This window comes from Triturus cristatus, chromosome 4_2 (genome assembly GCF_964204655.1).
Source record: "Triturus cristatus chromosome 4_2, aTriCri1.1, whole genome shotgun sequence".
Taxonomy (NCBI): Eukaryota; Metazoa; Chordata; class Amphibia; order Caudata; family Salamandridae; genus Triturus; species Triturus cristatus.
Window position 1 is genome coordinate 502,331,033 of NC_140586.1, and position 15,701 is coordinate 502,346,733.

Here is a 15,701-nt window from a genome sequence, read left to right on the forward strand (position 1 = left end):
ATAATAAAGGGTCAATTATATTAATTTAACTCTGCAACTCTAAAGTGGGGAAATTCGTGTCTTAGAGGATGGAGTGTGAAGTGACTGAAACTTGGTTCATGACAAAAATGCCCAGCCATCCAAGTGCCCCTCTCATTACTCCCACCTCATACTCACATTTTTGAGAGGGACATACTGTTTACAACATTTTTAATGAATGTAATCTTTACAAAACATGGGCTCTGTGGCAACATCTGTGCAGAATATAAACATATTAGGAACACCAGCTTCCAAGAGCTCCTTTTGAACTTTCCCTTAAACCTTTCTTTCTGAGATCAGATTGACAGCCTGCACTTTTGATATTGGTCCAATTTACTCTAGTGTCTTTATTTTCTTCTGGGGAGCCTTCATACCATGGTGCCACTTCTACCCCATTCCCCTGCTTTTTCACCCAGCCTGCCCCGGCTAAATGTTCTTGTTTTTGTTTGCGGGAACAATCTCCTGCATCCCATCTTCTTTTTCTCTGATTACTATCGTCCTCCAGTTGCCAATCCCACCCACCTAATCAAGTTAGCCATGTTCCCTACTCACTACTGCTATTGTTCCCCCCCCCCATCAGCTGCCATTTGTAGAAAAGAATGTACTTATTCCCCCAAAAAGTTTGAAAAATTGACAGTCCTCTCAGATTTTCTCCATTTCCCCCTCGTATGCCTATTCTTGTATGACCTCTTGTTGCCACCACCACATGGATGAGACTTCACCTTCTCCACTTTCATCACTCCAACTATGCCCTGGCATGCTTCCTCTCCTTCTTGAGTGTTCAGTTATTGACACTTGACGGTTCACATAACTGATTATGCTTTATTAGATCCATTGGACCACTGGACCATGATTCTTGACATATGCTACTTCGCGTATAAACGTATTATTCGTATTTTGAAACTACTATCATCAATTGGGCTAACTTATTGTAAATTAATTATTGGTTGAATTTTTAGGGTGCATATTTGTTTTTATTCAAATTAGGGTGATGAATATGTATTTTATTTTCATTTCATCAACCGTATACATGCTCATGAGGGTTTTGTAAGGTCTGTTAAAATTGAAAGCACAGTTATTGTTGCTCTAGATTGTATGTGGACTTCAGCAAGAGCTGCTAGTATTCAAGCAGAAAGTAACATTGGTACCTGTGCAACGAACCTTAAAATATAAAACATCCTGAAGTAAGTCTTAAAATGAACTGTTAAAGGGTAAAAAAAAAACACAATGATGTTAATATTAGTGTAACAAGTCATCTTATTTTCTGTTTACCTTTTTAGGATGTTAGACACTCGTCCATGATGAATGAGTGCCACTATGATAAACGCATGGACTTTTTCTACAATCAGAGCAGAAGTCAAACTGAAGAAGACTGGTCTGGGACGAAACTGGTGATTGTTTTGTGTTTTGGAGCTTTCTTCTGCTTGTTCATTTTCATATCCAATGCGTTAGTCATTGCAGCAGTTGTCAAGAACAAAAGATTTCATTTTCCCTTTTATTACTTGTTGGCCAATTTAGCAGCAGCAGACTTCTTTGCTGGCATTGCATATGTCTTTTTGATGTTCCACACCGGTCCCGTATCCAAAACATTAACAGTTCACCGATGGTTCTTGCGGCAAGGACTTGTGGACACCAGCATGTCAGCATCTCTGGCAAGCCTGTTGGCAATTGCAGTTGAAAGACACATGTCGGTTGTTCGGATGAGAGTTCACAGTAACCTTACAAAAAAGAGAGTGACGTTCCTCATTTTCTCTGTCTGGGCCATTGCCATTTTTATGGGCACAGTACCTACCCTCGGATGGAACTGCCTTTGCAACATCACATCCTGCTCGTCACTCGCTCCGATATACAGCAGAAGTTACTTGACCTTCTGGACAGTTTCAAACCTCGTTGTCTTCTTCATCATGGTTGTGGTCTACTTAAGAATCTACATCTATGTTAGGAGGAAAACAACTGTCTTGTCACCGCATACATCTGGATCCATTAGTCGCAGGAGGACACCAATAAAGCTGATGAAGACAGTCATGGCTGTCCTAGGTAAGAGGATAATGAATGGTGATAGTATTAGCTCACCTTTTTGTTGCAAGTATCAGGTAAATGTTTCCTTACCTCTTCATCTTTTGAGTCTCTAAGGAGGGTGAGATGGAGGGTATGGGAGGGTGATTCCCTTGAAGTCAATGGCGATGAAAACATTTTTGGAGAGCATGGAAAGTTATCAAAGTAGATGATCCCAAAAGTATGTGGAAAGCACTTCCCTTATTGGCGCATAAAAATTAGCCCAAAGAGGGTTTTACCCTTCAAATGAGGATGACTGAGACGTGCAATGTTTCATCTGAACTTTCCTGTCCTTGTTCTCAATGTTCTCTGTTTGTCTTTTCTCCTTCACTTCCTCCTTTTTTTGTTTCCTGCAATTGCCCTTCTCTTTTTAGCTTTGCCTTCAACATTTTCTTTCTTACCTACCTTTCTCTCACCAATATCCCTTTCTATTAATTCTTTTTTTAGCAAATAGGAAGTAAATTAGCACAAAAAACATCGCTTGCCATTACTGTGACTTAGTGGTGCTCTCAGAAAACAGGTTTGGAAAAGTATAAAAGTGCAAAAAATGTCTTTTTGCTGAAGTACAGATGGCCTGTTACACAGGGCAAATTTATGGGCAGAGTGTGCCAAGATGGTTGTCCTGTAAATCGATGGTCTAACCTGCTAGTCCTTTTGAAACCTGTTATCTACTGCCTCAGTCCAGAACTGAAATATCTGGTGGGTATGCTTGCTTTGCGAAATGAAGGCCTTGTGTTAAAGATTCTTGTTTATAGTTACACAATCGACAGTCTTGGTTTTGATTCTAGTATTTCCAGGAAGGAATAAGATCCTTCGTTTCCCACATGCCATTGCGAAATTCCATAAATGTATGTTTTAGGGCCATTGAGAAGTGAGCTAATAAATATTCCTGAGGCTTCCAGTTAATGTATGAATTAATCACTGTCCAGGTGTGACGTCTTCGTAATAGTGTTCAAATCTGTAGTGTGGGACAGGTGTTTAGTAGTTAACTTACTTACTTCACTAAAGGCCTGTTTCCCAATGCTAGAATTCCAAATGTCTTGCGCACAAAGTTCCTCTATAACCTGGTTTAGATAGAAGCCCCAGGAGCCTTTTATGTTGTTCACTTTTTGCATCTCAATTTCTTTTCAACACAAGTTGTCGAGTGAATCACTTTTGGATGCGCGAAGCCTCCTGTATAGTTTGATGAATGCGCCTTTACCACGGAGTATTTGGCTGGGCAAGCCGACCTAGAGTCGAACTTCTGCCGGAAGACTCTGATTTTGGGATGTGAAATACAGCTTTATAAACTTTTGTTTGGAATTTGTTTAAAATTGAAACTTCACGACCCCTCATTGTTTCAGTTCCATAGGTCACCGATGGCATTGAATGAGGGTGCATTATAGATGGCCATATGATGGACAGCTTAATTTCTTTTTAGTAGTTTGAAGCCATATATGAGCGTTTGGCTTTAGCCAGCATAGCTGCTGTTTATAACTCAATTTTTGTTCGGCTTCAAATCCTAGGTATTTATATGTGACTGCAACCTCCACTTTTTTCCATCCAAGTACCAAGAGTATGTCTTATCTTAGGAATCCACTAACCGTACTACCTTTGTCTTGGGCAAATTTACTTATAAACCTTGCTTATCCATATATTTACCTAATGCACTCATACTGTGTTGTAATCCAATTGGGGTTTGGCTTAGTAGCACAATATCGTCGGCGTACTGAAGGCATCCGATTTCCTCTAGGGCCAGCGTTGGTGGGTTACTATTTACTTCTCGGAGAGATTCTTCCAGATCGGATACATATACGTTGAAAAGACTGGGGGCTAACACTCACCCCTGCTTTAATCTGTTGTTTTTGTCAATTTTCTTTGTCACCCAACTGCCCTCCCCTATTTGTTTTTACCAGAGCCCATGTTTCTGTGTATAGTTCTTTGATGGCATTCAGTAAGTTACTTAGTATGCTCCATTTAGCCATTTTTTCCCAGAAGCGTCTTCGGGGCACTCGGTCGAAAGCGGACTTGATGTCCACATAACAGGCAAAAAGCCACGTGTTCTTATTTTTAGCATTTGCTGCTAGGAGAGTTAATGCAGTAAGAATTTTTAACGTGCCTGCACTAACCCTAAATCCTGTTTGAGTCCGAGGGATGAGTTTGTTATCTTCTGACCATTTGTTGAGATGTTCAAGTAGGCAGGCTGCGTAAAGCTTAGCCTCTACATCTATTAATGCACTGAGTCTATAATTTGATGGCAGTAACTGATTCCCACTTTTAAAAAAATGTATCTTTATATTATCATATCCCGCTGCAGCAGCATGTGTTGAGGCCATTCAATAAGATCACACTAACTCTTCTTCAGTGTGATGTTCCTCACTATTAACTCTCCTGACATAATGTTTTGCTCTAGTAGACCTCTGTGCCTCAAGTATAAGATTCTGAACTATTAATCGCTTGTGGTCAGCGGTAATATCGACTAGCATTGATTTGTTTGCTAAATACCGTCCAATTTATTCTATTTTGGAGACCGTCAAGCAATGAACAGGTCCGGAGTTGATAAGGCACAGTGTAACAGTGTCTTCCATGTCCCGGTCATCATTTTGAGGCTTACCCAGTTTGATCGAGTCTGAAGGTCATTACTAGTCTAGCACCCAGACCAAAATGATTGAAGCAAGATAACCAATCAGAATGCTCCTCTAGTGGTATATTGCAGCTGCTGCAGGGGCGCAAAGGAAGTTTCCTGTGGCTGCCAGTTCCTAGGCAGGCTTTGACCTAGTGCATAGCACCTCACTTCCAAATTACCTCCAGAGCAGTAGTAGGTCCTTCATCAAACATCGCTCTGCTTTCTCTCTGTGCTGGACCCTCATCTTCCTTGTTAAGGGGGAAATTAAAGCCTAAGGACCTTAGAAAAGTAGGGGGGAAAACTAACATATTTGTTTCTTTTTGCTGCTCTATTGCGACATTTGGGCTTACATTTTTGCTGGGATTGGGAATAGGAGAGCACTAGCTTCTGATTAGAAGGCTGCAGTTGCTATCTTCCAATAAGCTGTTTTTCCCACCTAAATTGAATTCTCGAATCAAAAGAAAACAAGCATTGGCATAGGCAATAGGTCTCGCTTTTGGGACCTTATGAGTTTTTAGTTATGCAGCACAACATCCTTGGTGCAACAACATTAACTGTTGCATGGCTAAACACTTATAAGGCCCCAAAGGCGAGACCTATTGGCTATGCCAATGCTTTTTAAAAAATTTTTTATAGGACATGCAGTGTTATCAGGCTCCGGCTGCCACTTAGAGGTAGAGAGAGAGAGGTGTGTAGAGATAGCGTGAGGTGCGTATATATATAGAGAGAGAAAGAGAGAGAGAGAGAGAGAGTTGTGTATATATATATATATATATATATATATATAGAGAGAGAGAGAGAGAGAGAGATGTGTGTAGAGAGAGAGAGAGAGAGGTGTTTAGAGAGAGGTGTGTAGAGAGAGGTGGGTAGAGAGAGGGGTAGAGAGAGAGGAGTAGAGCGAGAGTGGTAGAGAGAGAGGGGTAGAGAGAGGGGTAGCGAGAGGGTAGAGAGAGGGGTAGAGAGAGGGGTTGCGAGAGGGGTAGAGAGAGGGGCATAGAGAGGTGTGTAGAGAGAGAGGTGTAGAGAGGTAGAGAGAGATATAGAGGTAGAGAGGTAGAGAGAGAGCTGTAGAGAGAGGTAGAGAGGTAGAGAGAGAAAGGTAGAGAGAAGTAGAGAGAGAGGTAGAGAGAGAGGGGTAGCGAGAGGGTAGAGAGAGGGGTAGAGAGAGGGGTTGCGAGAGGGGTAGAGAGAGGGGCATAGAGAGGTGTGTAGAGAGAGAGGTAGAGAGTTAGAGAGATGTAGAGAGGTAGAGAGGTAGAGAGAGAGCTGTAGAGAGAGGTAGAGAGAGAGAGGTAGACAGAAGTAGAGAGAGAGGTAGAGAGAGAGAGGTAGAGAGAGTGGTAGAGAGAGAGAGAGAGGTAGAGAGGTAGAGAGAGAGAGGCAGAGAGAGGTAGAGTGGTAGAGAGGGAGAGGTAGAGAGGTAGAGAGAGAGAGGTAGAGAGATAGAGGTAGAGAGAGAGGTGGACCTATTTGGGGAGACAAAATAAAGACAGAAACATTCCTGAGAAGGGGCGCCATGGGAGGGCAGAGGTCCGCACAAGGGACAGAGGGTCACGGGCCAAGAGTAACAAAAGGCGGCAATCTTACCTGTTTAGCAAAAATGAACTGTCCCAAAGAGAGCCTATCCGGCTCAGGTTAAAAAACACAGAGATAGAAACTGTACTCTGTGCATCGGGCAACAGAACCCTCGGGGCCCACTATATTCAGAATAGAATCGCACACACTGAACAAAAAAAAACATATTTTGAAGGTTGATGAACTATTCAGAGACATTTTCGAATAATTTATAAACACAAGGCTACAAGATAGAGAAAGGGCTCAGACGTACAAGCCAGGCCAAAAACAGAAGTAAAAACATCATTGGGATGTTTCCCTAAAAGTGATTCTTCTGACATGGCATAAAGAGCACAGAACTAACAAATGTCGAATGCATGACGTAACTGTGGTCATATCAGAAGAGTATTTCAAACATGTACATGGAACACTATGCTACACACAGGACGTTGACATTACCTTGGGGTGATATGCTCGCTCTTGAGAAAGAAAAAAACTAATGTCTAAAGGCAGGACGTTCTTGTCATGCTCGATGCATCACCCCTAGTGCAATCTTTGAAAACGTAATTAAGTTTGGTAAGTTTTAAGACAACAAATAGCGTGAGAACAATTCTACCGAAAGTATGATTGTGAGGTGAAAGGTTGTGGAAGAAAAATCTCCTACAAAATAGAATGAAACGCATCAAAATGATATGTATAAAGGGAAAAAAATAATAATAGCCATGAATAAAACCCATTGTATATCAAGAATGTCGGCGAGGGAAGCTTGCACCGCTGCAGCATATGCCGGACATTTCCGGTCTGCGGGTGCGATGGTTTCACTACTCTGGCATGGGCAATGCGTGATGCGGAGTGCAGTGGGCTTCCGAGAAGGGCCTAGCACTTCATTTTTTACAAATGAAGCCCTGTCTGATACCCCTGGGTTTAGGACTTATTTGGTGTAATAAATTCTGCCTATCATGGTTTCTGGTGTAAAAAAAGAGGCATAGCGTGCAGATTTGCAGCAGGTGGTACCGGGTGAAAATCGAATGGCCAAACAACCCTGGGTGGGGTGGTAACCACAAACTGCTGCTTCACTCGAATAGGGATGAGAGTCCAACACAAAATAGGGAGAAAACGTTTTTTTAGACAATTATGGCCAGCAAACTCACATGTTTATTATGGATCTCCGCAGCAAGTACATTAATAAACGAAGATATTGCACCAGTGTTATAATGTTCGGATACTTGCTGGGTGTGCATGCTTTCCTGCAGCAGGTTCCTGAAAACACTGAGATCTCATATGATACATTCTGTTGGTGATCTTTAATGTAATCCAGAACATCAGTGCTCCTTATTGTCTATTGATGTCAACTAATTTGATGGAATAGTTCATAAAAGTAATGCTTTTATACAGGGAAGCTATTGGGCTGCTGACTCAGCCTCACATGACTCCAACAACTTCCAAATAAAAGTCAAAAATATATTTTGCAATCGTTCTCCTACTAACTTGATTGAAATGTTTTTGAAGACGTGCAATTTAAGGAAACACTGCAACTCTGTGGTGCACAAAACAAGGAAATTAACGAAATCTTGCTGGCATGATAAAACCTTGCCCACCATGCATGCCAACAGCTACACACTGCACCAGCCGCAGTCTCCTCAACAGAAGTGGTTCTTAAAAGAGGAAACTGCAAAACAGGGACTAGAGGTTTCAGATCACAGCGACAACGGGCGCATGCAAACAAACAGTCCAACCCTGCTTTGACAAAATGCAATGTCATCATCTTTGTTCATTCCTCTACATAGACATAAGGAAGCTGGAGAGGAGGCCGGCGATGGAAGCATTATTGAAAGCTTTACAATCCGCTGCTCTGTACCTCAGCTGCAAAGTATCCCCTGCAGGAGTTTAGCTTTTACTCTGGGGGCGGCGAAATATTTTTCTGGCTGTTTATCTTTCCCTAAACCGATCATTTTAATTGCTAAAAAGGCCACGTTTTGTTTAAAACATCTCCAGACATTTGCAAAATATGGGTGCGGTTGACTTCAAATCCACAGGGGGATTTCCAGGCAGTATTTGCACGAGCCCTTCCTTCCTCTCTCTCGCTGTGCGTCTTTGGCACTGAAGGACATGTCCGAGTCTGCTATTGTCATGCCGCCCATGTGGAAATAAACCTGGCTCTTGGACGTGTCTCTAGAAACTGATAGTTGGCTTTGAAAGACTGGAGAGTAGTTTGTGCCGCCTCTGCTCCAGTTAGCTCCCAGCCACTCCAGCCCTCTCCCCGCCGGCTCTCGGGCCCAGTGCACCCCATAGCTCATGAGGGAGAATCCGGTCACCGTGCAAGTGAGGCTGCAGCCCCCCGACGGCTGCACGACCCCCGGGCCGGATTCCACCAGCTGAATTTGGGAATAAACGCCTGGAAACAAATAATACAACCAATTACAAAGAACAGAATAGTGCGACATCCTAAAGGAATTGTGAGATTTGTATTAATAACCGCGGTGGAATCAAACAAAATGTACATGGTGGAAAGACTTCCAGGAGGAGCGAGACAAGCAGCGTGCCCATGACTCAAGCGGCAGAATCGATACTGAACACACAGGTCACAAACTGGAATCTAGAGCTTCGGTTTAAAGACGGAATGCTCAGATCGTATATTTGCATATGTAAATGGGGCTTATCTAATGACGTGCTCAAATGCGTTTATGAGCACGTTATAAATAACAAGCATGCGCGCCTCACACATGTAAGGGGTGGGGGGGAGTGCGGTCAAGAGCAGGCAGCGTTTACCTTGCGGCAGCGAGCGCGATAATTGCCAACACATGGTGCCACTCGCTCCCGCAAGGGAAGCGCCGGATGTGCATGAGTGCCATTGGAAGCAATGCAACGCGTGCACGTTTGTGCCTGCAAAGCTGTGCCGATTCCTAAAGGTCTCTTTCCTAAGCACCGCATGTGCGCTGCGTAGGCAAGACCTAAAGAGGGAATGTCGAATGCTGATATCCTTATTGCTCTAACCTGCAGGGCAGTTAACAGCGGTTAATCCTCCCCTCATTATGGGCCCTCAGCTGCGACTTGTAATTGTGGGGACAGTAATAAGTATCTGTTGTGGGCATTAACGCCTAATTTAGGCTGGATGGTGCATTAAGCCATGTATGTTTGATTGTCCCATATCGTTCCTGAGTGGGCAGCCGCCAAGCCCTGGTGTAAAAATAGGAGCACAGTGTTCCACTTTTGAGACTTTAGTCAATGTGGAACATACGGTTTGTCGTCCAGCTCAGCTCGAATGTTCTTATTTGTAACCGCAGTCATACCAACTCATAATCTGTGAATCTTTTGTTAATGTGTGGTCCATTTTTGCCCTGCAAATGTCCTTGTTGTGGAGTTATTTTTTATTTGACCATTTCTGCAGTCTTTCCACTCACACGCCCCTAAAGTAAAACAATTCTACCCCTGCCCTGGACCCAATTCGTCATTTTTGCTGACGTGTCCCATTAGTAAAGAAAAGCGCTGCCTCGTTCTTCCAATAGCGCCCTCTCTGGTGACATGACACTTAGCAGCGAGACTGTGAAAGAGCACGTCTTTTAGCCGCACAGTCCATTCGGCTCAGGATGCTCCGAGGAACCGCAGCAAATATCCACACAGCGCTGCTTCCGATTCAACATTCAAAATACCGAATTGGTCGATAAAGAGCATGAATTCCGAAACCTCCTCGTTTTTATCTTTTGAAGTAATCTCCTTTCATGAATTAATAAAACAGAATGAAAAAGGAAAAACCGCTAATGGGGAAGAACAGCGTGAGTTCCCAGTGATGGCAAGCCAGCAAGTCTAGGCTGCCCGGAGGCTTTGAAGACCAGAAACACTCTTTGCAACAATTAAGAACTCAAAACAAGGAGTGAATCCAAAACATGCAGCGGCGGCGGCCCGTACACACACAGTGTATCATTCCAGGAATGAATGGAGGCTTTCTTCGCATTACCACATGAAACTTTATTGTCGATACTTTTTTGTGGCAAACCAAAAGGGAAGGTTGTAGCTTAGAAGGCCCGTGTCATTCCGAGATAGCAGTGCGACGGAGGAGAAATGTGAGCGAACAAAAGGCGGACACAGAGGGGTACAGCGATCTTTGTTCTCAAGATTACACGCGACAGTCTCTGGCAGGGTGACCGCTGCAGAAACAATGACCCTTTTGCATTGACGGATTACAGCAGAATTATTAGAACACATTATTTCTTCTTAACATTCCGAACAGTCCATTTATTTAACCCCAGAAACGTGCAGATGTTATGGGTATGCATAATTCATTTAATTTATATACAGTATCATTTTCCGTGCAGTGTTGTGTAGAAAACAGTTATCTGTACATGCACAAAGATTGTCACTTGGGCTCCCTTTACATGTTGCAAAGTACATTTATATTAGAAGTGACAGCGCATTGAGCTCCATGGGGCAGGTTTACAAGCTCCTTAAGCCACTTTTACGTCATATTTAACATGGGAAAAGTGACGCTAAGTGGCGCAAGGGGCTTGTAAATCTGCCCCCATGTTTTTATGTGTTGGCGCATCTGATTGGTCTTTTCTTTTGTGATCACCTCTTCCGTTCTGTTTTGCTTTTCCTCCCCTTCCCCCATCTCCGCCTTCCACGTCACCTGTCCATCTCCTCAACGTTTGGTAAATGTCCCTGAATCTTCCCCAGGTTCTGACTTTTGTTTGCTATTTTGATAAACTATTTGTCTGGTACTACTCTGTATGGAACTTCATGTGTGCCTCAAATCTTCAGGAAGAAGGCTGGGCTTTGTCGTGGCCCGGATTATTGGGTTCCAATTTCGGATATGTTTTTTCACTCAGCCTAGTCCAAGGAGGTCATGTCCATGAGTGGCTTGGAGACACCTGACAGATGAACCTCGTAATCTGGAAATAAAGAGCATGATCTCCACTCACACCCGCATTCATGCTGCCTCACGTGTTGTATGATGGGCCTAGATTGCTTTGGAGTAGCCATGCAGATAGGCTTCCGATCTTACCTTGGGGAAGGTGTAAGATCAATGCCGTTCTCTTATTTTTGGTTCTGACCTTGTCTCTCCATAAGCAAATATGCATTAAGATGTATATGAAAAAAATTATTAGATACTGAATATTTGTTCTCTTATTACTTCCAGGTTTGAGATAGTAGATGGTGCCCATGAACATCTGCTGGACTGTAGCCATTGATTATGATGTTATACAAACTCCTCATTTCTTCACATAATTGTGACTTTAGATACAGTTCATTTGCCTTTGCCCAAACCCCTGCATCTTGGTATTACTGGTGATAACATATTTGATGATGTATAATGCAGAATGTCTCAGCAACTTAGCTAAGTTCCTTTCTCTGACAGTTTTATCTCTTCTAAGAGACCACTAAATGATCTTACAAAAACTCCGATGCTAATCATACGTTTCATTAGGCTATAAATGAAACAACAACCAACAAGTTTCCATCGATCAAAAGATTATGGAGTGAGTTAGACTGAACCAAGTAAATAAAACAGGGCCTACAAGTCATCTTCCAAATGTTCCATCAACTAACAGTCAGTAGACTAGTTAAACTACCTTGTTTTCGGTCTTACACAATAACTTCACCATTAGTCAGTGGACAATTAAGACTACCCACCCCTCCCAAGCACCTACTGTGTTTTAGGAAATAGGATGGCAGGACTACTTCCTAGTATACTGAACATGCAACTCTAAAGAACAAATCCAGACAGACCCACCATTCCAAGTTCTTGGAAATTCGAGTTAGAATCATCTGCATAGTAATGCAAGATCACATCAAACAAAATATTTATTGATGCTTCAGCATCCTCAGCAACACCTATTGCCGCTGTGTCGACCCTGTTGCATGGGTCTTGTTCGGCGATAGATTCAAGCATTTTATCCAACTTCGTGTCCATGGGGGTTGTGGGTTGTTCTTCTGACAGTGTCACTTGCTCAATCCGGCCAGTCGCCTCCGCATCTTGACACCCCACCGGATGAGGGCCTGCACCTCCTCGTCGCCCAATGGTCGAGCACGGTCCACCAGCTGGTGACTGAGATGCAGTAGTGGTGACAAGGTATTGGTTACCTGGAGGGGAGCAATGCGCTGCAATGAACTGTTGCTGCCTATGGACCCACCAGTCCTCTGGCCTCCACTTGTGAGAACTTGAGGCGGGGTGGCACATGCAGTCCCGGCAGAGGAGGGCCTAAGTCACTAGCAGGTTTCAGTGAGTGTCTTGTGCAACCCAAGGCCTCAAAGGCAGGGAGCGCCAGGTAGTGAATGGCTGCGTCATCGTTAATTGGCATCAATCAAAAGTCTTTGATTTATTCTGGGCTGAGGAGGTGGGCTGGTGTGTTTCACCAGAGAGGGCAGGCCGCGTCGGGCTGCAGCCACAGTTTGGCGGCAGCAAGCAAGTAGGACTGGCTCAGCGTTGAAAAGTACTCGGGCTGGTGCTGCCAAAATCTGAGGGCTTCTTTCTACTGTGGTTGGAACTCAACCCAGTCCTAGATGGTATGTGCCCTCTATGTTTGCATATCACTTGTATGTGATCTTTTGAGCGTCTCTGTTCAGTGTTAATCACTGAAGTATGCATTAAACTCTGCTTTAGTTACCTACACCCACAACTGTGCTACTCTATGCCACTCTACCCTACTCCACCCTGTGCCACTACACTCTGTGCCACTCCACCCTACTCCACCCTACTCCACTCTATGCGATTTCATGTCACTCTATGCAAATGCACTCCACTTCACTGAACTCCACTCTACTCTAAACTACTGCACTCCACTCTATGCCATGCCACTCTACTCTACACCACTCCACGCCACTCCATGCCACTCCACTCTATGCCACTTTACTCCCCTCCACACCTGTCTATTTTATGCCACTCCGCACAATGGCACTCTACGGCACTGTACACCACTCTACTGTATGCCACTCTACTCTACTCCCACCCGCTGTGTGCCATTTTACTCCACCGCACACCACCTCACTCTACGGCTCTCTTCTTCATGTCACTCTACTCCAGCCCACTCTACTCAACCCACTCCATGCCACTCTACACAATGCCCGTCCATTCTATCCCACTCTCTACACCACTCGATCTTACTCTGCCCTACTCCAACTTGCCTTATGCCAAATTCTGCCACTTATTTCTTTGACAATCTACTCTACTCCACTCTACGCCACTTTATGCCACTCCCCACTACCACACTCTACTCTGTGCCGCTCTACTCCACACTACTTCACTCTACACCACTCCACTTTACTCCATACCCCTCTATTCTACCCCACTCTACTCCACCCCACCCTTCACCACTCTCGTTCACGCAACTTCAATGTACGCTACTCCACTCTAATCTAGGCCACTCTACTCCATTACATGCCACTCCATCCTCACCTATGTGACTTCACTCCACTACATGCCACTATACTCCATGCCACACAACACCGCTCAACTCCACTTTACTCCATACAATGTCAATATATGTGCTGCATGCCACTCCACTCTGCACTACTCCTCACCCATCTACTCCACGCCACTTTATACCACTCTATTCTATGCCATTCTACTTTACATGACTCTAGTCTTTACCACTATACTTCACTCCACCCTACTCTACTCCACCCCACTCTTCTCTAAGCCACTCTAATCCATGCCATTCCACTGTAATCCACACTCTACACCGCTCTACCTTACTCCAACTCACTCAATGCCACTTTATGGCAGCGTATTCTATGCAATTCTACTCCACTCCACTCTATGTTGTTCTACTTCACACCTCTCCAATCTATTACACTCTACTCTACATAACTATGCTCCACACCACTCCACTCTATGACACTCCACACTGCTCTACTCCACCCCACTATATTCCACCCCACTTCATGCCATGCTGCCTCTTCATGCTACGCCACTCAACTCTATGTCATACCACTTTGCACTGCTCCACTGTATGCCAAGCATGTGTACACCAGTATATGCACTCCACTCTATGCCACTCCACACCACTCCACACCACTTAGCACCACTCCACACCCCTCTTCTCCACTCCACTCCAGACAAGGTCACTCTATGCCACTTCACTTGACACTTTTACTCTAAGCCACTCTACGGCACTCCACCATATGCCACCCTGCTCCACTCCAATCCGTTCTACACCACTCTATGCCACTCTTTTCCACTCCATCTATGCCACTCTACTCTACAACACACTCCACTTTACTGTTCGCCACTCCTCTCTATGACACTCTGCTCTACCCTCCCCTGCACCACTCCACTCTACACCACTCCACTCTACACTGCTGCACTCTACGCTACTCTACGCAACTCCACTCCATTCCACTGTAGTCCACTGTCCTCCATGCCACACCACTAACTTTTAGTCATTCTGACTGAACAGAAGCCGCACTGCTGCACAACAAGGCTAAAAGACAGTAGCTCTCACATAGGTGAGACCTATTGGCTTTGCCAGTGCTTGTTATATCATCCATCCATCCATATATGCACTCATTTTTAGAGATGCTTTAATGCATTTAGAACTAAAGTGACTGTAGAGAGGTTCTTCCACAGGATGAGGGAAAACTTCACTCAGGTAAATCTCTCCTCTGGTTCAAAACTACATCTAATGGTCCGTTTGTGCCACATTGTCTTTGACAGTGAATTCAGGAACTCTGATTGAAGATGGAGGCCCCTGGGAAGCAGAGTAGTAATCACTCTTCATATACAAATGTGTCGGTAATTTACTAGGCATAATACTGAAAAGCCTCTTCTGTTTATGATGGTCTAAGAGGAGAAAGGTGCACTTCTAGTTGCAATAAAGTTTGCACACTTCATTAAGTCTCCTCCTGAATTTAACAGAGGAAAAGTGACTGGATTTACCAGGAGCTGCAGAGTTTGGGATGGTAAGCACACAAACCTGCATGGCATTACCAAGAAAGCCAGCAAAGGTGATAATTATCTAACCTCTATCGATAACTTGCCATTTGTCATCTGGCATTCAGTTGTCCGGGTTAGTCACCTCCCTTCTAGCATTTTTACACTTAAACATGTTTCCGTTGTGGTTACTTCACATTTTACCGTCAGGCCAGCTTCTTCTGTTAGTCATCAGCAATTATTACTCCCCCTTGCACAACTATGTTTTTTCCCGCCACGCCCCTGATCTTACTGTGCATGATCAATGTCATCTCTACAAAGTGTGATTTATGCAAAACCTGGGTCTTCGAAGAACCTGCCCAGCTTTGATTCTCCCTCCCTCTCTGTTGGCAGTCAGGCATGCATCACGTGAACATTGCAGTCGTCCTAGAGATGCTGTTGATGAGATCAAAGTCGGCTGTTGATCAATTCAGCCTCAGTTGTTTTATACAATGTAGTGTCGAAATATAGGCAACATATTGATTTACTCACTTTTGCTTCTACAAAAGAGTATGGCTGGTATCTGTTGGGTGACAATTGAAGCTTTCAGTTGTAATCCAACAG

At 44.0% G+C, this 15,701-nt stretch overlaps 1 protein-coding gene across 1 annotated transcript in view; it reads left to right on the top strand.

Moving 5' to 3' along the window:
* Positions 1 to 15,701, top strand: part of LPAR3 (lysophosphatidic acid receptor 3) — a 196,406-nt gene that overhangs the window by 120,404 nt on the left and 60,301 nt on the right. The window contains exon 2 of the mRNA XM_085602081.1: positions 1,299 to 2,055. Within this exon, the coding sequence (XP_085458207.1) occupies positions 1,299 to 2,055 (757 nt within the window). The remainder of the gene's footprint in view (positions 1 to 1,298; positions 2,056 to 15,701) is intronic.